Source organism: Puma concolor, chromosome A1 (genome assembly GCF_028749965.1).
Source record: "Puma concolor isolate L17-30 chromosome A1, mPumCon1.1.hap2, whole genome shotgun sequence".
Lineage (NCBI taxonomy): Eukaryota > Metazoa > Chordata > Mammalia > Carnivora > Felidae > Puma > Puma concolor.
This window is the reverse complement of record NC_141667.1, coordinates 143,610,197-143,637,303: the sequence shown is the minus strand read 5'-3', so window position 1 is coordinate 143,637,303 and position 27,107 is coordinate 143,610,197. Positions and strand designations below refer to the sequence as shown.

At 37.8% G+C, this 27,107-nt stretch overlaps 1 protein-coding gene across 3 annotated transcripts in view; it reads right to left on the bottom strand.

The window, feature by feature from the left end:
- Positions 1 to 27,107, bottom strand: part of DTWD2 (DTW motif tRNA-uridine aminocarboxypropyltransferase 2) — a 542,198-nt gene that overhangs the window by 404,850 nt on the left and 110,241 nt on the right. Inside the window, exon 6 of one of the 3 annotated variants that reach the window (XR_015250695.1) lies at positions 22,685 to 22,904. Coding sequence is in view for 2 of the 3 variants with exons in the window: in XM_025924832.2 (XP_025780617.1) it covers positions 22,734 to 22,904 (171 nt within the window). In the remaining variant the exon portion in view is untranslated. Of the gene's footprint in view, positions 1 to 21,927; positions 22,905 to 22,930; positions 24,169 to 27,107 lie in introns of those variants that run through there. The other 2 variants (XM_025924832.2, XM_086705715.1) reach the window with 2 other exon arrangements.

Genomic DNA, 27,107 nt, shown 5'->3' with positions numbered 1-27,107 from the left:
GGGCACCTTTTGGGATGAGCACTGGGTGTTGTATGGAAACCAATTTGACAATAAATTTCATATATTGAAAAAAATAAAAATGAAAAAATAAAAATGAAAATAAGCAAAAGATTTGAACCAGATACCTTATCAAAGACAACATAAATGTGGCAAATAGCATATGAAAAGATGTTCAATGTTATACAATTTTGGTGAAATGCAAATTAAAATAATAAAATATTACATTATATATCTATTAGAAAAAGAAAAAAACGTATTTTCCAGGGGCGCCTGGGTGGCTCAGTCGGCTGAGTATCCAGCTTCAGCTCATGTCATGCTCTCACAGTTCATGACTTCGAGCCCTGCACGGGACTCTGTGCTGACAACTCAGGGCCTGCTTTGGATTCTGTGTCTCCCTCTCTCTGCCCCTGCCCCCACTCTCTCTCTTAAAAACAAACATTAAAAAAATGTAGAGTCCATAGTCCGCATGGCTCTGTGGATTTCTGATTAGTACAAAGTATGACATCAGGACAGGGAAATCTGCATTTTGACAACTGCCACAAGTGACTTTATATCATTGGTGCCCAGATTTTGAGAAAGAACCTCAAGGTGTTCTTCCTGAGTCCCATGCTTTAAGGGTAGGGGTTGGCACACCTTTTCTGTACAGTGCCAGGTGGTTCGTATTTTAGGCTTCACCAACCATTCAGTCTCTACTGTGAGCATACTCATCTCCACGGTCGTAGCACAAAAGCAGGCACAGACAGTATGTAAATGAATGAATGTGGCTATGTGCCAATAAAAAAAAGTGGTTGTCAACACTGAAATTTGGATTTTATACGATTTTGACATGTTACTGAATATTCTTCCTCTTTTGAGTTTTTTTCCCAACCACTTAAAATGTAAAAACCATTCCTTAATTCCAGGGCCTTACAAAACCAGGTGGGAGGCCTGGTGGGCCCTTGAGCAGTAGTTTTACTGACCTCTGCTCTCGGGCACTCCACAACCGCTGAGTGAGCAGAAGTTCTCAAGAGGAGTGCACCGGGAGAAGGAAGCTCCAGAGACCAGCATTCGAAAAGTTCTGTGATTTGACATCAATCGTAAAAGCTCTATTACAAACAAAGCAGGCTGAGCAAAACAGGCACTGCCTCCCCTCCACATGTATTCTATTAGGCACAATGACTGACGACTTCCTCTCATAGCCTATAGTCTTACCCCATTCTTTCGGGACTTGCTTTGATGATGATATTCATCTGATGGCACCCAAATAAAAATACCAGGTGGGAGGAGCGTCTGGGTGGCTCAGTGGGTTGAGTGTCCGACTTCGGCTCAGGTCGTGATCTCATGGCTCGTGAGTACCAGCCCCACATCTGATTCTGTGCCTCCCTCTCTCTCTGCCCCTAACCCACTTGCATTCTGTGTCTGTCTCTCTCAAAAATTAATAAACATTGGGGGGCGCCTGGGTGGCGCAGTCGGTTAAGCGTCCGACTTCAGCCAGGTCACGATCTCGCGGTCCGTGAGTTCGAGCCCCGCATCAGGCTCTGGGCTGATGGCTCAGAGCCTGGAGCCTGTTTCCGATTCTGTGTCTCCCTCTCTCTCTGCCCCTCCCCTGTTCATGCTCTGTCTCTCTCTGTCCCAAAAATAAATAAACGTTGAAAAAAAAATTTAAAAAAAAAATTAATAAACATTGGGGCACCTGGGTGGCTCAGTTGGTTGAGCGTCCAACTTCGGCTCAGGTCATGATCACACAGTCTGAGTTCGAGCCCCACGTCGGGCTCTGTGCTGACAGCTCAGAGCCTGGAGCCTGCTTCAGATTCTGTGTCTCCCTCTCTCTCTGCCCCTCCCCCGTTCATGCTCTGTCTCTGTCAAAAATAAAAATAAACATTAAAATTTTTTTTAAATAAACATTAAAAAAACAATTTTTTGTAACAAAATTAAAAAAAAAATACCAGGTGGGAAAGGGGAAGTATGTAGCGTGGCTTCCTCAAAGTCTCCTTTCCTTCTCTGATTAGGACTCCTTTCAGAAAAATCAGGCTTCCACAGGGCTTTTAAATTGGGTTGTTTTTTTTTTTGAGAGAGCGAGCAAGGGCACAAGTGAGCGAGGTGCAGACAGAGAAAATCCCACAAGGGGCAGAAAGAGAGAGAGAGAGAGAAGGAAGCAGGGTTCACCCAATGTGGGGCTACTGATCACCGGAAGTGGGGCTTGGGCTCACCCAACTGGGACTTGAACTCACAAACCGTGAGATGATGACCTGAGCTGGCCAGATGCTTAACAACTGAGCCACCCAAGCACCCCTTGTCTTCTTAATCATACAAAATTTTTGGTTACATAAGTCAGAGTTTTGGGCATCCACTAACACAGTTTAAATTGTAAATTTCTCTGAATTATTAACGACCATCCCACTGAACCAGAACCTTAGCATCTAAATAAATCACTTATTGTTCTTGTCATTCATTTAATAATATTTGGGGCATGTGGGTGGCTCAGTCGGTTGAGCATCCACTCTTGATTTCTACCCAGGGTCATGGGATCAAGCCCCTCATCAGGCTTCACACTGAGCATGGAGCCTACTTAAGATTCTCTCTCTCTTAGGGTGCCTGGGTGGCTCAGTCAGTTAAGCATCTGACTCTTGGTTTCAGCTCAGGTCATGATCTCACTGTTTTATGAGTTCGAGCCCCACATGGTGGGGGCACACAGAGCCTGCTTGGGATTCTCTCTCCTTCTCTCTCTGTCCTTCCCCCACTCATGCTGTCTCTGTCCTTCTCAAATAAATAAACTTAAAACAAAAATTCAATCTCTCCCTGTGCCCCTCTCCCCCCAACCTCATGCTCTCTCTCTAAAATAAATAAATAAATAGAAGAAGAATATTTACAGTGTGACAATAGAGGATGCATGGGTTAATGAGATTACAGCATTACACCAGAAGCTGGTTTAGAAAACAGGTACTTATTGCGGTGCCTGGGTGGCTCAGTCGGTTAAATGTCTGACTTCAGCTCAGGTCATGATCTCACAGTCAGTGGGTTCGAACCCCGTGTCGGGCTCTAAGGTGACGGTTCAGAAACTGGAGCCTGCTTCAGATTCTGTGTGTGTGTCTCTCTCTCTGCCCCTGCCCTGCTCATGCTCTGTCTCTCTTTCTCTCTCTCTCAAAAAATAAATAAACATTAAAAAAAGAAAAAAGAAAATGTGTCCTTATAATAGAATATGGGCTCATAACCATAATGATTTCTATATCAGTTATAGGGTTTCAAAAGCATTCCTTTGACCAAAACATTAGATGATTCACCTCTCAGGCTTCAGGGTTCCATTAAGATGATGTAGCACAAAAAAAAAAAAAAAAAAAAGATCTAGCACCTAGAAGGTTTCCTCTGTTTCATTATTATTTCCCTTTAAGCAACCACATTTAGATGAACAACGATCTCAATTAAACATCAGCTTTTAAACATTCTAACCAAGTCTCGAACCCCCTTAACATTTAGTATAAAATACAAGGACCATTGTATTACACTATTGTATTACACAATATAGTGACACATTGTATTACACTATTTATCATTCATGTGTTGTCATTATTTTAGATCGTTTTGTAACTAACCAAATAAGCTCATCAGTACATTTTTATATCTTCAAATGGGGCAGGGGGGATGTTTTGCAAGAATATAATCCTATAAAACTATTTTATAAAGTCTGCATATTTAAGAGCTCAACTTCTATCCCTTTGAGATCATCATGAATGACAAGTGATTCTAAAACATAGTGCAACTTAACGGTTTGGTAGAAGTTGCAACCAAAAAGGAAATGGGTACTTCTGTGCAGTGTTTGCAGACTTCTCTGAAATAAACAGATAGCCTTGGAAATGAATGCTCTACAATCTGTCAGCAGCTCTGCCCTGCTTGCCTGTTAGACGCTACTTCAAATTTAGATAAACATTTTCAAAAAGTCAACGAAACTGTTACTTGGCCCATCTTTTGAGTGATTCTTACTGATCTGATCAATTAACTCTACCTCGAAATTCCGTGAAAGACTAAAAAAATTTTAAAAATAAAAAAGAAAAGAAAAGAAAAGAACAAATGGAAATGTCAGCAGCAGCCAGGACAGCAGATGTGTAGAAAAGGAGACAGGAGAAGGCTTTTGGCATTTCAACTATACTCAGCTACAACTCACAAGCAACAGGAGTTATTTCCAATTCAGTCTGAATTCTTCTCTGAAATCCTTCACACTCAAACACACACACACACACACACACACACACACACACACACACACACCATTCTCTCCCTTCCTGCCCTCCCCTCTCCTCCTGTTCCTCTTCTCTCCCAACCTTTCCTTCCCCCATATTCTCCCTCCCTCAAACACTGCACCACAAACCCCCTACTCTTGATTCTCTCCAGAGAAACTAACCACTTCAACTCTCTTACATTCATCTTCCAGAATTACAATACTTCTAATGTAGAATAGTTCACATGCTTACTCTGTAGCATCTGCTTCTAACACCTTGTCTGAATATAGGAGTAAAAATAAAAATAAAGCATCGAGATCTCACATGAAACCTTTGCAGATTTACAGGAAAGCAACAGAAACATAACCACTTTTGCTTTTGTCTCTGGCATGCATCTTCATTAGCCCCTACTCTCACCCAGATGTAAACAATTCTAGGAAGCTGTAAAGAACAACCCAAAGTGAGAAGCTTCTGAATCTGAGGTGAGTCCGATCCAGGGCTTTGGAGGACTCCTCCATTCCACTGCTTCTTCCCATTGTCCCTTATGATACAACTCATGAACCCTTAAAGGGTTTGTTTATTCTTAACCAGGTTACTATACGTTCCTTGGTGTCTCTTCCAGACAGACACTCTTCCTTCGGGGCACTCTGTTCATCATTCTTATACAATGAAATTTTTCCACAAGGACTCTAGTTGGAATCAAAACTGTGTAAAACGTTTCAAGTACAGACAGAAGCAACAGACTATGTCCACACTGGCCCTGCCTTGGCTCCCAGGAGCAAAGATTCTGAGATAAGCAACTCCGTTCATATTGAAACAGAAGTTTTTTTCTACCACAAACTTACACTAACGCATCCAGCAACCTTCCATGCCCACAGTGAATACTAAAAAAAAAAAAAAAAAAAAAAAAAAAAAAAATCTTAGAAACAATACTCTTATGACTGTTAATCTATTTTCTGTACTGTTTTGGTAGACATGGTAAGGGCAATATGTCAGCAGCTATACATACAATAATAAATAATCTAACAATACCACTGGGAATATGAAAACACTTCTCTTGGTATCCTCTTTGCCTATAAGGAGTTCTATGTAAGTACTCGGTGGATTTTAAAACAAAATCTGTAGGCTCAAAGGATAACAGGAGCCAGAGAGGTAAGGTCACACAAGTGACCAATAGGCCAAGGAGAAGTAGACACCAGCCTACGTAAAGAGGGCAGACCACAATGACCATCCAACTGTTGCTGTGAAGGAATATAGGCTCAATGAGGCAAAATCTTTTAATTTTTTTAAAGAAGCCAGATTTTCGGGTTTTTTAAAAAGATTCCCCATGTGAAATGTTAGCAGCTTTTTTTTTTTTTTTTAATTAAACAGTGTGCAGGTTGTAAAAAGCATGTTATTTCATGAGCCACCAGTCTGTGATATCAACATATCTAAAAATCATTCATCGTAGCCCCTCCACCTCTACCATCAGGGACCAATTCTCTTGAATGCATCTGTGACAAAACCTAAAGAAGTCGCACAAAATGATGCCCCATTGACCACCTTTGATAGGACTACTGTATCTATCTATGGCATCCCCAGTGTGTGAGAGATCAAGGTGAACTAGGTTAAGAACGCAGACAGCCTTTATAGAAAGGTATCTGGCCTTTCACCTGCACAGAATGCTATGGGGAGGGAACAAGGTTGGAATATATCTTACCACAATATACAGCTGGAACCCTAACGGCTTGGATCCCAGCTCCTGATCACACTGAGGGAAGGAAGGGCTGATTCTTCCCTCAATAATTTATCTACGAACTCCTACATGCCCTTGTCTAGGCTCCTAGCCCAGAGCCTGCCACTCAGTACTCTTACATTTCTGTGCTCTGCTCCAGAAGATGAAAAACAATGAGGAATTCACTTCTCCTTCTGCTGCTCCCCTCCTCCAGGTTTTCTCCAATACACATCATTACAGGCCTGGGGGTGCTCTGGTCAGCCACTCCTGTGAGGTGTTTCAGTGGACCTAGCTGAGGTTTTAGGGAGAAAGCAAGGTCTAGGCTTCAGATAAGGTGGATTAAGAGAGTCTCTGAGGTTTAAATATGGTCAAGCCCAGCTCCCTAGGGCTGAAGGTAAAATGGGGGTATAGAGAAGGCAGAAATCTAGCCACAAATGCATCACTAGCGACTTCCCTGGGTCAGAACTCTGGTAATCAGTGACAGAACAGGATCCAGTGAAGGAAAAGTGAACTCAGATTCACAAGTAAGAATGGGAAGATAAGCATTTCTGTTACAAGAAGGACCGATCACACCAAAGAATGTTGAGGGGTGCCTGGAGGGCGCAGGTGGTTAAGCAACCAACTCTTGACCTTGGCTCAGGCCATCATCTCATGGTTCATTAGATCAAGCCCTGCATCAGGCTCTGCACTGACACTGCAGAGCCTGCTTGGAATTGTCTCTTTCTCTCCTCTCTCTGCCCCTCCTCTGCTCTCTCTCGCTCCCTCAAAATAAACTTAAAAAAAAAAAAAATCAAGGAATGTTGAAACATTACAATTTGCAGCTAAACCTTCAAGATCACCCAAGACCAGTTAGTGGAGTCTTGCTATTGTTTTATACATTCCTGCTGTCCCAGGTCAGCAGAAAAGTAGCTGGTTATAATACTGGTCAAAAAAGAGTAAGTTTTTCTAGAAAGATATTTTGACCTGTTAAAAGTTTCACCTTTCTTTGGTAAGGGAGAGAGAGGTCTCTGGGCTCTTCTGAAGTTTTCAAGTAAGAAGAAAAGATAACCACAATTATAAATGAAATGGTAAGTTGTCTAATTACCTGCAGGACTCATGAAAATGCTGAAAAGGTAAGACTTACTGAGTTCATTAAGACACAGTGCATTATTGAGGAGTTGAATTTAGATGAAAAGGAAAGATAACTGTGAAATAAAATTTACATAAAAAAGGTTTAGCAATTATTTTGTCACAGACGTTGAGCAAAACATGAAGACTTGATTTTTTTTTTTCTGGCCAAAAAAAACTGAATGTTACAGAAAATATTAAAGGTTAGTAATCAAACACATCAGAATAAATCCCCAATTCTCTGAAGCCTTACAAAGTTGAAGTGTCTGACTCATAAGTAATGTAAATGTTGGCTTTTTCAAATCGCTGGAATCCTTCATGAGGAGTTCACGCTACATGGGCAATTAGGCTTGATGTATAGAAATGGTGAAGTACTTGGGTTTTCTTTTTAACTCAAAAGCAACAAACTATAATTTACTCACTGTAGTTTCACAGTAAAAGTAGGTTGAGTTCCATTTTCTACTATTCTGAGCTAAAATTTTGGGGTACCTTAATAAATCAAGAAATAATTTTCTCATCTTTAAGAATATTCCAGAAACATTTCTAAAAATATTGAAGAATATATATGTAACCTCCTGACCTGATTATTATGATGGGGACCTTGGGGTGTATATATAGGGAGGTGTTTTTAAAGACATCACATCAATAATTTTAAAAAACTTTTCTATCATGAGTAATTAATACATAAAAGAATCTGTGTGACCCAAGGAGGGGCTTAATATTCTCAAGACTGACGGCTATGAGGATAGCATTTCGGGGGCTTAAACTCTCCCTCCTCTGAACTACCTTCCATTCCCCGCTTCGCTCCTACCTCCAGTCTTTATACATTAGGGTCTTTATACATTAGGGAATATCTATTTTTATTTTCTTCACCACGTGTGTTTGGCCTTTTTGAGAGAGCACATCTCTCTCGCATCAGGAGCTCCGGAGACACAATAAGGAAAAAACCCCATCTAGAAAGACAACCCTGATACAGCCCACAGGACTGTTGTGACCCCAGGCAGCATCTCCACATCCAGAGCACACTTTGTGTGTGAGGAGGATGTGCGTATGAGTCGGCCTGCTCCGGGCTCCACAGGGCTTCCTTTGTGTGCTGTAACCGCTAATGTACCTGTCAGATGCTCTTAAGGGCTCCTCCTCTCCTAGTCCTGAGAGCTTCACTCTAACAGCTCTCCTCAGGCGGGGCTGACCCTTGTATCCTAACCCAATGGCCAACTATTAGCCAGTCCATCTTTGGCACTCGGCTGGAAATGGTCACAGTATAAAGCCAAGGGGGAGTAACTGGGGAGTGGACAGTAAGGCTTTAAGCAAAAAACGCTTAAATAACAAATTTAGCCTTTCCCCTTCAAAAGGCAGCACACACATTCTTAAATTCCACATAATGCAGGGAGCACTGTTTCACTTTGTGCATCCTGACTCTTGAGCAAGTCCGACACTTTGAGAGCACAATTCCCAATATTAAAATATAGGTTTTGTCATTCATTTCCTCCTTAATGGGAGAAGATCCACCGTTGACATGATGTTTGAGGTGATGACATGGAATCTGTTGCAGAATTTCTACTGGGAATTTTAAAGTCTGACAATCATAAGCCTGGCTTATAATGCAACGAGGCAAAGTCACTCTCAGAATAAAAAAGAGAGAAGGAGAAAGAGAACTTTTCTACATTTTTTTCAAATATATGGGCAAATAAGTTCAAAGAGGAACAGGAAGCTGATGCAAGAAGTGTATTGTCTGAAATACTGCAATTTTGTATGGTTGATTGGGGAGATCCTAGCTAGTCACAATGAGAATTGTATTTGTGAATTAGGAAACCCAGATTCATATTTTAATCATTTGAGAAAATGTTTTGCAGAAAGAAGAGATCAGAGATCTATGAGCCATTTCTTACCTAACTTCGCTTACTTACTGTATGCGGTCTAATATAAAAGATTAAAAGCATTTCTGTTAGACATATGATGCTCATTACTGAACAATTATTTTAGGATTCTTCCTACATCGCCCTGTTTTCTTTTCCATATTATAACAATATATTTGAGAAATGTTTGCCTACGTGTTTCTTCATAGATTTTTTTACGCCTGCCTATTCATAAATATCTAAATAATTAAAGAAAAAGATCTCACCATTAGCCTGGAAAGATGCGTCGCTTCCTTTGGTGTGTGTTATGTATAGAAGAAGTACTTCTAACCAGAAAATATTTTTCTAGCCTCACCTTTTGGGGGAAACTCTGTATTCACATCAAGTAATGCTGCAACAACTCCAGATAACAAGCACTCAAGCTCCTTCTGATTCTATTTTAAAAGAGATTGTTTTGACAGCTCTAATTGTGGCATACAGAAATGCCAGTCAGGTAGCTGAACTTGCAGTTCAAAGACTACCCTGTAGGACTGGAGCTATTAAATATTAAATGTGAGCATTAAGAACATCATACATTTTACATAGAATATTTTGGTTCCAACATGTTTTCCTCACTGAAATCATTGCTCAGTCCAATCCCTTGCTTCTATCTTCCCTGAATTATGCACTAGGCAAGGCATTTTCCTGTAGAAATCAGCAAGTTAACTGGAACAGCCTCTCTACAGGAAGGCCCTGTCAACATATATTACAGTCCTTTTTCTGAATTCTACTCTGATGATAATAAAGTGAAGGACGTTAAGAAAAGAAAATTAATTTTCTTTATAAGAAACATCTAATGGAGCTTTTATTCACTCCTGACAGAGATGCACCACATGTGGAGAGCAACATCCTGGGCTCGGGAGGAAAAATCAGATTCTATTCCCCATTCAAAGAGGAAGTGGATGTGATATGGTTTCTAAAGTGATAAATTAAAGAATTAATGACCAGATCACAAGAATTGAAGCAAATATTTTAATCAAACAAGGTATTTAAAATATTACTATTGTGGTAGCCTTCCTTATAAAGATCCAGACAGGATTAAAGAATTTACTAAAAACTACTGATGCCCACCACTGTGATTAAGAGTATTCTGGGTTTTTTTGGTCCAGTAGACATTTATAACTATAAAAAGAGAATTAACTGTAGAATGAACTGGTGTACAAGCTGGCTTTTTTAAGAACAAGACTTGTTTTTTAGAAACAAGCATTTAGATCCTATAAATGTCCTATCAGTATCAAATTTTCCCATCTAAAATCCAAAATATTGGAAAACTCAAATAGTTAGATTTTTTTATGTGCATCAATATACTTAAGACAGTGCCTGACACCAACTAGGTGATAACTGTGTATTTGTTGAATGAATGATAAGGTGAATTAAAAAATGAAGAAAGTCAAGGTCTGCATGGTATATCTTTTCCCATCCTTTTAATTTTAACCTTGTCTTTGTCATGACTGGTGCTTCTTATAAAATGCATACAGTTGGGTCTAACTTTACTAGTGATCACTAATGGTTAAGGAAATGCACATCAAAGCCACAATGAAATACCATGTCACGCTTACTAGAATGGCTATCATCAAGGGGACAAGAGAGAAGTGTTGTTGAGGATGTTGAGAAAAGGGAACCCTTCTACACAGTAGGTAGGAATGTAAAATGGTACAGCCATTATAGAAAACAGTATGGAAGTTCCTCAAAAAAACTAACACATGACCCAGCAATCCCACTCCTGCGTATATATCCAAAGAATTAAAATTGGAATGTCAAAGAGACAGCTGCACCCCATGTCACTGCAGCATTATTCACAACAGCCAAGATATGGAAACAACCTAGATAAAGCAAATGTGGCATGTGTGTGTATGTATACATATACATGTGTCCATACGTGTACATGTGTCCTTATGTGTATGTATACATATACATACATGCAATGAGATATAACTTAGTCATAAAAAAGGAAATCCTGCCATTTACAAACAACATGGATAAACCCAGAGAACATTAGGCTATGTGAAATAAGCCAGAAAGAGAAAGACCAGAGAAGGGAGAAGGGATGGAAGTTACATCAATAACCAATCGTCACTGAATTCATCAATCATACCTATGTAATGAAGTCTCCATAAAAATCCAAAAGGACAGGGTTCAGAGAGCTCCCAAGTTTGGAGATACAGGGAGAGTGGTGCACTGAGAGAGTAAGGAAGCTTCAAGCCCTTTGTCACATACCCTGCCCTATGCATCTCTTCCATCTAGGTGGTAATCTAGTAAGTAAAATGTTTCTCTGAGTTCTGTGAGCAGCTCTAGGAAATGAATCAAACCTAAGGAAAGGATCGTTGGAAATTCCAATCTACAGCTGGTTGGTCAGAAGCACAGGTGGCAACTTGGACTTGAGATTGGTGTCTGAGGCAGCGGGTACAGAGGAGGTCCTGTAGGACTGAGACCTTAATGTATGGGATCATGTTACACCAACTCCAGGTAGTATCAAAACTGAGTTAAATTTGGTGGAACACCAGATCAGTGTCCACAGAGAACTGACTTAATTGCTTGGCAGTGTGGAAAGTGCGCACACACACACACAATGAACAAACCCTTGCACTCTTTTAAAATTCATGGTCAGTCATCAACAGGGTGACTGTGTTACACTTTGCACATTACTGTGTCTCTTTACTGTTTTTCCAGTATCCCGTCCAACAGATGGAATGATCTTCATTTATACAATAAATTAGATGATCAACCCAATTATCCATTAACTCTCCCACCTTCTGAAGGTTTCCCTCACCATAACTACAACCTGCTGTCCCTTTGGGACACTGCTTCAATGGTAGCCCTCTCAAGGGGAGGCTGCTTTTCCTATCACAGTTTCCTCTTTGATGGCCACTGTCACTTTCCATCCAACTCTCTTGCTCCCTCCTCCTTTTTCATTAAAAACCTCTACCCATCTGCAATGTATTATTTGACTTTATTACCTCTTAGCCTCCTCATTGACATCATCTATTAACCTCCACTCACTTCCCCTCACTCATTGATGAATTCAATACCTACATTCCACCACTAGTTTTATCCTTGGAGACGTCCATATCCGAAAAGTTTTCCATCCAATTCTATAGCTTCTTGATTCTTTACCTCATTAAGACCTCCAATCAATGACCACACCAGTGTTTCAGTATCCATGGTCCAGATGTTCTTCTTCCTTCCTTATCCAGCCTAGAATCTATGGTCTAGCATTTTGACACACTACCTTACTTTCTCTCCTTCCCCTGTGCTTATCTAACAACACCCCAATCCAATGGGGTGCTTACTCGGGAACTACATACCACAGCAGAACATGGCACATGCACACATACATAAATCACATAACCATCCTGACCAGATCTACTTCAAATTCATACTCACGTATCTGAAAGGGGCACACCACAATGCCAAACAATCCTACTGCCTCCTCTGGTAAATCCACTCTCTAGATAAATATTTCGTGTCTTCTCTCTCCATACATACATCTCAGTATCCCTCTTCATGCCTCCTTGAGAACTTTGCCACTTTCCTCACTATAAAAAATGCAATTAGATAAAAATTGTCTCTTTTTCCTTAAAACAAGTCTACCAGTCTACCAAGATAGCTATCGTTAATAACCCATATGTCTTTAAAAATTCTTCTCCTTTAATCCCTATGAACTATTAGTTTTCTGAAAAATTCCTTGGGTGCCTGGCTGGCTCAGTTGGTAAAGCACACAACTCTTGATCTCGGGGTTGTGAGTTCAAGCCCCACCACACTGGGTGTAGAGATTTCTTTAAAAAAAATAATGCCTTTTTAAAAAATCCCTTAGGAGGTTAGTATCCAAAATATATAAAGAATTTATACAACTCAACACCAAGAAATAATCTAATTAAAAAATGGGCAAAAGATAGGAACAGACATTTATCCAAAGAAGATATCTATATGGTCAACAGTCACACAAAAAGATGCTCAAAATCACTCATCATCAAAGAAAGGCAAGTGAAAACCATAATGAGATATCACCTCACACCTGTCAGAATGGCTAAAGTCAAAAACTCAAGAGTCTGGAGTGTCTATGTGGCTCAGTTGGTTAAGTGTCTGACTCTTGATTTCAGCTCAGGTCATGATCTCACTGTTGATGAAATCGAGCCTCACATTTGGCTCTACCCTGAAAAGACAGAACCTCCTTAGGATTCATTCTTTCTCTCTCCCTCCCTCTGTCTCTCTCTCTCTCTCCCTGTCCCTCCTTCCCCTCTCTCTCCTCTCTCTCCCTCTCTCCCTCCCCTACTCATGCGTGTGTGCGCTCTCTCTCTCTCTCTCTCTCTTAAAATAAATAAAACATTTAAAAAACACACAAGAATCAACAGGTGTTCGTGAGGATGTAGAGAAAAAGGAACACTCATGCACTCCTGGTGGGAACAGAAACTGATGCAGTAACTGGAGAAGACAGTATGAAGATTCCTCAAAAAGTTAAAAACAGAACTATCTATGATCCAGTAATCATACCATCATTCTTTGGTATATAACCAAAGAATAAGAAAACACTAATTCGAAAAGATATATGCACCATTATGTTTACTGCAGCATTATTTACAATACCCAAATTATGGAAGCAGTCCAAGTGCCCATCGAATGATGAATAGATAAAGAAGAGGTGGTGTGTGTGTGTGTGTGTGTGTGTGTGTGTGTGTGTGTGTGTGTGTATGGAATATTATTCAGCCATAAAAAAGAATGAAATCTTGCCATGTGCAACAACATGGATGGAGGTATAATGCTAAGTAAAATAAGTCAGTCAGAAAAAAACAAACACCATATGATTTCACTCATATCTGAAACTTAAGAAACAAAACAAACAAAAAAGAAACAAGCCAAAAAACAGATTCTTAACTACAGAGAACAAACAGATGATTACCAGAGGGGAGGTGGGTGAAGGGATGGGTAAAATAGGTGATTGGGATTAAGAGTACACTTACCCTGCTGAGCACTGAGTAATGTATAGAATTGTTGAATCACTAAATTATAGACTTGAAACCAATATAACACTGTATGCTAATGATACTGGAATTAATTAAAAAAAAAAAAAAGCTACCTGAAGAATTATTTATGTGCTGCTTACTTCTCATCATTTAGCACAGACCTGAATTTCATATCCTCTAGCAAGGCCTTCCCCAACTGTGACTAAAGTCTCATCATACTCTATTCTAGGATGCTCTTCCATAGCAGTTATCAATACCTAAAATTATGTTATCATATGTCTCTAACAGCCACAACTTCAACTTCTCAGACATAGGGACTCTGTCATCCACATCACTCTAGCACCCAACACAGTGCCTGACACAGAGTAAAAGCTAAACAAAAATATCTACTAAATAAATAGTTTATTGGACTGATTAGTGAGAAATACGAAGTAAACAAAGATCTACGAATAGACATAAAAGACAGATTACAGATATTTTTACTATATACTATTAAAACCTCTTATGGATGCCCAAGCCTATTTTGCTACTAATATCGTCACGTCCATTATTCAAAATAATGGTAGGTGCATGCAGAGATATATTACCCAACAGACCCTGTTCTTTATGCTAGGAATAATTCATACATTTCAAATTAAATATTTATGATATTTTAATAATGATGTTATTGAGGATCACCAAGAAAATAAAACATAGCAATTATATTTTTAAAAACATTTCAAATAATGTTTGCTATCAACAAAAAATAGTAAAGCCATTATGCAAAACAACTATTGAGTCACTAGGATCTTAACTATTTCTTTTAAAGTGGAAATTAAATTTAACATTGCATTAATAATTAAGTGAATATTAGGTATTATAAATCACACATGTCTAGTTCTAAGTAAACACTATTATCATATACCAAGAGTAAAGACATTAACAAACTCTCAAGCTAAAATAAGTACTAATACTCTTAAAAATGATAAAATCAATTAGCACAAATGAAAAATCAAAGTGACATCATAAACCATTTTTCCTACTTTAAGTTACTGAATAAACACTTCACAAATTAAAGGAACAATCAATTTGTTAATGCATTTTACCTTATAAACATTCCTTATTTCAACTAATCTTTACTTTTACCTTATTCATTAAATGAATATTTTTCTTTTATATGAGACTATATATGTCACAGGTGAAAGTACCTGCCACATGGAATTTGCCACAAAGAATTTGAACTTACGAGAGTTCTGAGAGTTACTAACAAAATAAGTATTAAAATATGCTGTTAAAACATTTCTTTCATTTCCATAATATCAGATATTCCAGAAACAGGAAAAAGGGAAGCTTACATTTTAGATCCAGGTTTTTCATGTACATTTTAAAAATTTCTTCACTGATTTTATTAAGAAAAAGGCAACTTTAGAAGTAAAACTATTTAATAAATACAAAATGATAGGCAGTTATGTTTATAAAATCTGATGACCATATTGTAAATTATTGCCATTTTCATATCAACTAATGTTTCCCATAAAATTACATATAAAAAATGTAATAAGCGATTTTTCACCTTGTAAATAACATATGTGGAGAGAGATGACTAAATGCTATTAGTATGCAAAATCAGTGAGGAGTACAGGGGTAATGACAAAAATCCTGAGGCAGACGTACTTTTAAAAATGTTTCAAGGTTTCTTTAAAAAATTAAAAGTCGAACTACCATACAATCCAGAAATTCCAGTTCTGGGTATTTAACTGCAGAAAGCAACAACACTAATTTGAAAAGATACATGCACCCCTATGTTCACTGCAGCATTATTTGCAATAGCCAAATTACAGAAGCAGCCCAAGGGTCCATCAATGGATGAATGGATAAAGAAGATGTGGAATTATATAATGGAGTACTACTTAGTCATAAAAAAGAATGAACTGTTGCCATTTGCAACAACAACATAAAAGGGACCTTGAAGATATTATACTACATGAAATAAGCCAAACAACAAAAGACAAATACCATATGATATCACTTACCTATGGAATCTAAAAAGCAAACCAAACAAAACACAAAGAGAAAAGAATGGTGGTTGCCAGAGGAGAGGGGTCTTGGGAAGTAGGCAAAATGGGTAGCTGTGTTCAAGAGATACAAACTTCCAGTTACAAAATAAGTAAGTCATGGGAATGTAATGTACAGCATAGTGACTATAGTCAATACTGTATTGCATATTTGAATGTTATCAAGAGAGTATATCGTAAAGTTCTCATCACAGGAAAAAAGTTTATAATTTCATACGATAACAAATGATAACTAGGTTTACTGTGATCATCTCATGGTGTACACAAATATCACTCAAATCACTAAAAACACGAGAAACTAATGTTTTATGTCAATTATACTTCAATTAAAATAAGGGAATGAAGAAGAATGTTTTCATTTCTTAACATACCTTTAAATAAGAGTAAACTATAATTTCTTATTCAAAGGCTACCTACCTCAGTTTTTTAAAAATTCTTACATTAAGAAGTTTCTTTAAAAAATTCTTATGTTGTTGATTCACGTGAACAATTATTGAAGACTAGTTAAGTGATTACATGTTTCTCTAGTGTAGAGAAAGGGAGAGTAAGGGAGTAAGGGAGTAGAGTAAGGGAGACAAGTCAGCAGCACAGAGTAAGTGCCTGATTTTCTGCACAAATTTCAAAAATAAAATTGTAAGCTGTGAAGACCACTACATGATCTTTTAAAAAAAAACACTTATGCAAGGATACACAAATAATTTGTACACATTAAAAAAAACACAACAGTAGACAGGATAAGGATACTAGAAAAGGAAAGAGGACAGGGAGAGCGAGGAGAAGGGAGAGGAGGAATCTGGGAAGAAGAAAGTATGAAGAGAAAGGAGGGGGAACATGGCAGCTGTAGTCGATAACACTGGACCGTATAACTGAAATCTGCCACAACAGTAGAACTTAAATGTTATCACACACACGATAAAACATTTCTATGTGAGGTGATGGATGTGTTAACTTGATGGAGAGACTCCTTTTACAATGAATATGTATATCATATCATCATGTTGTACATTTTAAATACCTCACAATTTTATTTGTCAATGATTCCTTAATAAAGCTAAAAAAGAAAAAGAAAAAGGAAAGAGAATATATTAAGCAAATCCAGTAAATAAAAATTTGATTGAAAAGTGTTAAGAGGTTGTGATTCATTCTATGCTATGGGACACAATTAAATGCAAAGTTTCATTACATCTAAACCATAGTATTATTTACCTATAAAAAAATCCACTCACACTTATTTTTAAGGACTAAATCTACATAATAAAAGGCCCATTAGATAAAACTTTTGAGTTCACCTGGTCAAATCTAGTTTTTTTACTTAGGGCACCAACATTTACTTCTATACCAATGACAACTGTATCCAAGGGTCAACAATTTACTTTCCTGAAATTCATCAATATTCAATGGAAAGGATTCTTTAATAACACAATCACATTTTTTAAATAGCCAATTTAGGGCAAGTAGGAATAAGTGATGAAGAAACTGAAGAAGTTATGAAGAAGTACTCTTCTATATAACTCATTAAGGTGGTAGTGAAGAGCTTGCTCCTTCTAAAATCTTAGGGACAAGCCCTAATGCTACAATAGTCACGGCTAAAGAAAATTGGGTTTGAAGTCTTAAAATAGAGGGAACATAATTTTTCTTTCTTTTTTTTTTTTTTAATGTTTATTCATTTCTGAAATACAGAGAGAGGCAGAGCGTGAACAGAGGAAAGGCAGAGAGAGAGAGAGAGAGAGAGAGAGAGAGAGAGAGAGGGAGACACAGGATCGGAAGCAGGCTCCAGGCTCTGAGCTGTCAGCACAGAGCCCAACGCGTCGCTCAAACCCACAAACCTTGAGATCATGACCTGAGCCGAAGCGGGACGCCCCGACTGACATCAGACTAACACTAACACTAACAGATTGACACTAACTGACTGAGCCACCCAGACACCCCAGAACATAATTTTTAATATAACTCTCATGTTTTCACCTGAGAAATCTTGCAAGCTAACCTAGGGAAATCTGCCAAGTACTGTGACTTGCTTCATTCAGTATAGCTCTCAACCCTTCATACTCAAGTGCAAGAAAATGAAAATAACACCACTCATTATATGGTGATTTTCAACAACTTACTGTGCTAAATGCATAATCAATCACCTTGTGTATAAAGAAATACTACTTTCTAAATTACGTGGTTCAAGTAACAATTCACAAAACAATCCACCCAACAACAAAGTGTAGTTCAAGTTTGTATGTAAAGACTACTATCAGCTATAAATCCACAAAAAAATGGAACTAGTCCAGGCAAATCAAACAAATAAAAAGCATCTGAACTTAAAAGCCAACTAACACAATAAAAAAGTAACTTTTATATATTTTTTTTATTTTTTAAATGCTTATTTTGAGAGCACATATGCACGAGCTGAGGAACAGGCAGAGAGAGAGGGAGAGAGAGAATCCAAAGTGGAGTCTGCACTGCAGTGCAGAGCCCTGCGTGGGACTCAATCTCACCAACCATGAGATCATGACCTGAGCCAAAATGAGGAGTCCACACTCAACTGACTGAGCCACCCAAGTGCCCCCAAAAAAGTAACAACTTTTAAAAGCCAGGTCAAATTTTCAGTTAAAATCTTCACATAACACTACACATTATAAGTATTTTTAATAACTAACCCTACTAGTGATAGTTGTTTTTTTAATGTTTTATTTATTTTTGAGAGAGAAAGAGAGTGCAAGCTGACAGCAATGAGACTGATATGGGGCTCGAACTCACCAACTGTGAGATCGTGACCTGAGCTGAAGTTGGACACTCAACCGACGGAGCTACCGGGGCACTCCAATGGTTTTAAATTTTATCTAAAACTGCCTGATGAGAGCAAGTGACTAAAGAAGTATTGAATACCAGAGAGGAGTAAATGAAATAATCTTGTCAGGAGATCAGTAAGAAATAAAAAATTAAGTAATTTAAGAAGTCAGTAAAATAAGTTGGAAAACTATATAAACTTATTTTAAAAATGCTTATGCATTTCCAAAAATACTAAATTTTAAGCTTTTGTAAGTGTTCAAAAATTACCCTAATTCTGTAGTTAAAAGATAAAGGTAGTAATTATTCTAAAAATCAATATAAATTAAAATACAATTTAAAGACTTATATGGGTCATATACAGGAATATCTTTTTTAAAAAGGCAATAATAGTGGATAAAAGAAATTTGCAAAATTTAATTTTAATCTGAAAACAATTACTGTAAGACTATTTTAACCCATTTGTTAGGAGACCATTATACATTATTATTACTATTTCTTTTCTATTATACCTAGATAGTCACTTGATAGTAGTGGGTAGCTCAGTTGGTTAAGCAACCAAGTCTTCATTTTGGCTTAGGTCATGATCTAAGTCATGAGATCAAGTTCCACATCGAGCTTATCGTGGATGGAGCCTGCTGAGGATTCTCTTTCTCCACTTCCCTCTGCCCCACCCCACTCTCTCAAAATAAATATTTTTTTAAATGAGCCAAACTGTGTTTTAATTTTTTAAAAAGTCAATAATACAGGATAGAAATCTAACTTTTGTTTAATATTTTAAAATATTTTCTACATAGTTTCCCCAAACATTTACTATCATTCTGACTAGCATTAAAGCTTTTAAGAAGGGCTTAATCTAGGCCAACAATAAAAATAAATAAATAAGAATGAAAATGGTCAGAAATAACCACTCATATATCACACATGCACATGTATTTATAACAAGATTACTTTCAGGTCGCACATTTAGTTTTTCCTTACAACTTGATACTGGATACAAAAAACTCTAGAAGTCATAAATAAAGAAAACAAAGTCCCCTCTCCTTGCCAATATGGGTATACGATTGCAGTAGATTTAAGTTAGATACAAATATATATTACATACATGTCTCTACTAGTATATAAAATGTCAGTAAATATTTTTCCCAAAAGGGTGGGGAAAATTTGCTCTCTGAAATTGAAAGTTTTTGTTCATGAAAAAATATTTAAATAGCCCCAGTTAGAAAAATATGTTGCTGAAATTATAGTTATATTCTATTTCAGTTGTTTCCATATGACTAGTTTATGACACTCAATAAGCCTTTTTGATGAATAAAATAAAAATATGTGCTGTGCCAAAATTCCATGCAGCTTTTTCAAAATTAGGGCTACTACACAAAGCAATCTACAGATTCATTGCAATCCATATCAAAATTCCACAGGCATTTTTCAAAGATATAGAACAAACAATCCTGAAATTCGTAAGGAGCCACAAAAGACCCCAAAAGCCAAAGCAATCCTGAGAAAGAAAAACAAAGGGGGAAGCATCATACTCCCTGATTTCAAACTGTACTACAAAGCTATAGTTATCAAAATAGTATGGTATTGGCATAAAAAAAGACACAGAGATCCATCAAACAGAATAGAGTCCAGAAATAAACCCACACATGTATGCTCAATTAATCTATAACAAAGGAGGCAAGAACATTTAACGGGAAAAGGACAGTCTCTTCAATAAATGACGTTGGGAAAACTGAAGAGCCACACGCAAAAGAATGAAACTGGACTGCTATCTTATGCCACTCACAAAATTAATTCAACATGGATTAAAGATGAGTGTAAAATGTGAAATCCATAAAACTAGAAAGAAAACAAAGGTGGTAAGCTCCTTGACATCAGCCTTGGCAATGATTTTTTAAATCAGGCACCAAAGGCAAATACAAAAAAACAAAACTAAACAAGTGAGGCCACATCAAACTAAAAAGTTTCTGCACAACAAAGAAAAGCATCAATAAAGTGAAAAGGCAACCCCCAGGATGTGAGAAAATATTTGTATGTCAGATATTGATAAGAAGTTAATAACAAAAATAAAGGACTCCTACAACTCAACAGCAAACAAACACACACACACACACACACACACACACACACACACAATTTGAATAAAAAGGGGGCAAAAAAATGGGCAGAGGAAGTGAACAGACTCTTTTCTAAAGAAGACATACAGATGGGCCATCAGGCATATGAGAAGATGCTCAATATTATTCATCATTAGGAAATGCAAATCAAAACCCCAAAGAACTGCCTCTTCACACCTGTTTGAATGGCTATAATGAAAAAGACAAGAAATAAAAAGGGACACAGATATGGAGAAAAGGGAACTATCATGCACTGTTGGTGGGAATGTAAATTGGTGCAGCCACCATGAAAAAAGGTATAGAGGTTCCTCAAAAAGTAAAAAATAGAATACCATAAGATCCAGTAATTCCATTTCTGAATATTTATCCAAAGAAAACAAAAAGACTAACTTCAAAAGATGCACCTGTGTTAACTGCAGCATTATCTACAATAGCTAAGACATGGAAATAACCTAAATAGACATCGACGGATGAATAAAGAAAATGTGGTGTGTATAGAGACAGTGGAATATCATTCAGCCATAAAAAAGAATGACATCTTGGGGCGCCTGGGTGGCGCAGTCGGTTAAGCGTCCGACTTCAGCCAGGTCACGATCTCACGGTCCGTGAGTTCGAGCCCCGCGTCAGGCTCTGGGCTGATGGCTCGGAGCCTGGAGCCTGTTTCCGATTCTGTGTCTCCCTCTCTCTCTGCTCCTCCCCCGTTCATGCTCTGTCTCTCTCTGTCCCAAAAATAAATAAACGTTGAAAAAAAAAAATTAAAAAAAAAAAAAAAAAAAAAAAAAAAGAATGACATCTTGCTATTTGCAACAACAGGGATGGACCTAGAGGGCATAATGGTAAGTGAAATAAGTCACACAGAGAAAGGTAATTATCATTTGATATCACTCATGTGGAATCTTAAAAAAAAGAAAAGGAAAGGAAAAAAAAAAAAAACCCACAAGCTCACAGATACAGAGAACAGGCTGGTGGCTGTGGGGTGGGCAAAATGGGTGAATGGGGTCAAAAGTCACAAACTTCCAGTTATAAAATAAATACCTCATGGGGATGTACTATAAAGCATGGTGACTGTAGTTAATAATTCTGCAAAATTACAAATACCATATATTAAAAAGTTGCTAAGAAAGTTTATCTTAAAAGTTCTTATCAGAAGAAAAAAATGTTTTAAGTACGTATGAGGGATGTTAGGTAGACTTATCATACAGTGATTATTTTTGCAATGTATATAAATATCAAATCATTATGGTGAATACCTGAAACTAATATAATCTTACATTCCAAGTATACCCTAATACAACAAAACTGGGGCAATTAATAGTAACACTTAAATCATAATAGCTGAGTTCAAGTTTAGTACCTAAGTAATTTATTTAGTTCCCTTATTCTGCTATATTATTCTATGAAAAAAATAAATTCAATCTAAACTACTTGGTGATCATTATTACTTCAAACTATAAAGTTTATGTACAATATTGCATATTGACATAAGTATCCTCTATTATATACACCTAATTATCTATTAACATTCATGAAAACAATACTGTCCCAATCAGGTACAATAATTTCTTTCCATTTTACATAAAAAAACAAAAAACAAAAAAACAAAAAAACCTTCTAACCTCGCTCAACAACTAATTTCAAACACATTCCAAACTATGGATCTGGAAAAATGTATTAGAGGCACATTTTTTTGTTTTTAAACAAACTCAGTATGAAACCTTGGTTTTTACTGGGTCAGCGAAATTTTTTTTTGTTTGCTTTTTTATGGCTATTTGGTTGACTTCCTTCTTCTGCTGGGCAAGTTTAGCATGCAACTCTCACTCTAGACAACCAAAAACCCACAGACTTAAATTTTCTGAAAACTTCACCTGGTTTTATCAGCGGAAGACACCATAACTAGCACCACGAACAACAGTACTAAATTTTAACACTGTTCATTAACAGTTCCATTTTCCTGAGCTTGCGTTTGTTCTTTGGCATTGGCTTAGGATATAATCCATTTTTCAGAAGGTGTTCCTTGCTGAGGCGAATTTGAGCACCATGCTGCAGCTGGAAAGAGCACAAAGCTTGAAGAGGGCGAAGCAAAGTCTGTGAAGATAAAAAAAGATAGGGTCTGTAACAAATCATCATATTCTATTTAGCTTTTTCTTCAGAAACAGGGATTATTATGTTTATTTTTATTATTATTGGCTTTTTACCATGAAAAGTAACAGGCACTCTACTAAATATAAATATATGACATCCAAATATACAATTTCTTTTAACTCATACCTTACATACTGCTAAGGAGTTCCAGTAAAAAGACACAAATAGTTAATTTCCCATACAGATACTAAAGTCCAAATCTACATTTATACATTAATACATTCAAACACCTCAAGAAACTGTTGCCATTATAACATTTAAATCTGTAACAAATAGAGTAAAAGAGACCTTTAGACACAAATTAGTTAATTTGGTTTCAATCACAGACTGATGCAAGCTTCCTGTTACCTGTAACAATCAGATGAAGGTTCACAGGTTTACGAATTCTCTCACAATGGTCCAAGGACTACACACAAGTTAGATACCCAAACCTGGGGTTTTTCTGACTGTATCTGTACTTGTCTACATTCAAATACCTACAGAACCAGCCATATAACATAAACATTTAAGCCGGGTGGACCCACACGATAACAAATATGGTAGAAGTTAAAAAACAACTAGAGCAAATGCCCTACCTAAAGTTTTTCAAGGTCAAAAATAAAAATAATTAAAAAAAAAAAACACACACACAACAACAACAACAAAAAAACCCCCCTATGTCCTGCATTTAAAACATTCTGAGTCAGATGCTTTCCTGGGGCCTGAGACCCCTGATTTAAATCTTCCAAATAACAATAGCAAACGTGATTAAGGAAACTGTTTGTTTGTTTGTTTGTTTGTTTGTTTGTTTGTTTGTTTTTTAGAAATAAAAGGAACAAAGAAAAAAGACTGATAGATTTAGTTGCAAAAATGTCACAATGTCTATGTGAAAATCTATTCCCTTTCACATACAAGGTAAGTGGCAGCAAAGAGCTTAAAGGTTTTAATTTTACAATGAACTCAGACACGTGGCAGTCACTGGTGGTTGCTTCTCCACACTCAATCTTTTCTTCCTTATCATTCCAAATGTCATTCAAGGTGCCAAGGTATCCAGCTAGTAATACTAACTGGCTAATGACACAGTCCATATAAGGAAAGGTAAGTTGAGGTCCTTGGGTGGGACTTCCAGAAACACTCTTTAAAATGGGACAGACTCAGCAGGCAGGGGCTTTTGTGCTTTCTTCTTGCCTGGAACAGGACTGTTAGAGGTGGGATAACCATCATGTGACTACAATGCAATAAAGACAAAGATTAAAGTCAAATACATATGATGATGGGCAGAAAGAAAGAAGAAATCCCCAGCCCTGGACTGCTCACCTCACATTACTTATTTACAGGAGAAAAAGAAGCCTCTATATACATGGTTCAATCCCCACAATAAAGGCTCTGTTACATGCAATCAAAGTGACATACCCCAATAGGTAAGAGATAAACATCGTGGAAAAGTTCTGCAGGACATTATCTTGGAAAGCCCCATCTGTATGTTGCCATAATTTCCTTTAATGTCTTCATTTCTTCAAATAAGAGAGGGAATGTGGAAATGACTATATATTTCCTTCCTGAGTAAACATAGTGGACTGACTGGATTCTGAAACATCATCCCTAGAAAACATACCTAGGACATTATACAGATGGAGACAACTGAAGGAAGGTTCTATTGCTATTTAAGACATTCATTAGATTCTTAATGGACAGAATGCTAATATTCCTATTGTTAAGGGCCTTCAACTTTTATCTCCTGAAGATAAGACTCTACCAATTCTCTGAGGTAATTAAGAGAATGATTTTTGGAGACAGATCTGGATTAGACCCATACTCCATCTGTGTGATCGTCAATATATCTGTTCACAAATAGACTGACCCTCCTTCTTGCTACACAGTCAGACTACATTTTCCAAACGCCCTTTGATGTTAGGTATGGCCATTATGACTTGCTCTGGTTAAGGAAACGCGAGCACGAAAAACATGTGTCACCTCTGGGCAGTAGCTCGAAAAGCACATACAATGCACCACCTCCCTTTATGCTTTCCTTGATGAAAGGAGAATGACCTATCTACACAGTGCCTCCATCAGCCCGGGCCCCTAAGCAACTGCAGCGAGCACAAGTCATCGTGCTAATCTCCCAAAGACAGTGAGAGAGAGGCACAAACCACTGTTGTTGTGTTGTGTTGTGCCATTCTGATTTTGGAGTGTTAGGTTACTGCAGCTGCATCTGGCCTGTCTTGACTGATGTAATCACTTGCTGGCTAGGTGTTCCCGGATAAGCCACATAAATCTCTCCTTGCCTCATTTTCTTCATCTATAAAATGAGGAAAACATTGTCAACCTTACAACATCATTATTAGGTTAGTTACACTAAGAGGACTAAGAGGATGCATTGAACATGTTCGGCACACTGCGTGATAATAAGCGATACTGCTTCTGTATAAACTAACAACATTATATCTGAGGCAACGTGAAGCTATATATTTGTTCAGAGGAACAAAGAAATAAGTTTGTTTCTAAAAATTTATTCGGGGTGAAATCAGTGTTTTTTAAACCCTTTTGTCTGCAGGTATAAAGTGACAGTTCTGAACGGCCCATGATTACTAACTACTGGCACTCAGACTGTGCACAAAGCTTTTACCACATCTAGCTATACAGGTTCATAAGCAGAAACGGTTCTATTATTTAAAAAATACCCAAGCTTGAGCTTTCCAAGTTGTGAAAAGCCCTGGTAAATTTTATAGTAACTGAATGAAAATCACCAATCTTTAATTCAAAACTTTTGTCAATTTATGGGGAAGAACAGGGGTGTGGTGGGGGGGTGGGGCGGGCAAGAAAGAACAAAGGGGCTAATTCTTCTGGAGTGCCTGGTGTCAGGCGATTAACAAAAATTACTCCATCCAATTCTCACACCAATAGTAAGAGGTAACTCTTTCTGGTGTATTATAGATAAGCAAACAAGCACAGGAGATTATATGAACTGCCCACTGGCACAAAGTGGTGATGGTAAGTGATGAAGGTTTAATTCAAACCTGCTTCAAAGCTCACACTGTGCTACTCACAGTGTGTGAAAAACTGCTCAGGAAGAAAGGACAAGGATGAATCAGCAGACTAAGAAGGCTATTCCATGCCAAGCTCTTTATTTTGAGGAGCCTTATCTACCTCCATAGAATAAAGCTAGCTGAAGAATTACCACTCTCCCCCACTGTATTGGTGTTTCATTAGGAGACCCCTTAAAAAAAGGTTACCAAGGAAAAAAACGTGTGTCATATCTTTCTTCCCCAGAAAGGAGAGAAAACACCTAAGTTCAGAACAGCTGGTAATTGTATTTCCCAGGGGAATGAAATGGTATTTTGTTTAAATTGTAGCTAGATGTGAACAGGCTGGACTTGGGATTCTCCACTGAGAAAGCTAATTTTTGGTCAGCTGGAATAATAAGCAATGTGGGATGGTCCATTATGCATTTCTTCAGCTCATGCTCCAGCCAATAATCTTATCAGCACCTTCCAAATCCCACGTCTGATTGCCAAACATCCTTTTTCTACTCCTGGTCACTAAAATATGACTACTCCTGGTGACCAAAGCAAACAGAATGTGAACTTCAGGACCTCACCATGACTTTGGGATTTCATATTCAGCTTGATCCACAGACAACAATAACAAAAGCTGAAGAGACGAAAGATCCTGTCATCCTTCTGTATCTTGAACTTTGCCTGTTATCAGACATTATACTCAGAACATAAGATAAGCTTCCCTGCTGCAACGGTACACTGACTAATACCAGAATCATATATCTTATGAAACTGGGAAGGGTGGAGCAGTAGCAGGACAAACGCCATCCCAAACCCTAGCCCTGCTGTATTACAATGTTATGAAATCCACCACCACTAAGAACATTAAAGCTTGTTTAGAACTTAAGTAAAGATCTGGGGCGCCTCGGTGGCGCAGTCGGTTAAGCGTCCGACTTCAGCCAGGTCACGATCTCGCGGTCCGTGAGTTCGAGCCCCGCGTCAGGCTCTGGGCTGATGGCTCAGAGCCTGGAGCCTGTTTCCGATTCTGTGTCTCCCTCTCTCTCTGCCCCTCCCCCGTTCATGCTCTGTCTCTCTCTGTCCCAAAAATAAATAAACGTTGAAAAAAAAAAAAAAAAAAGAACTTAAGTAAAGATCTGATACCAATTGTAGA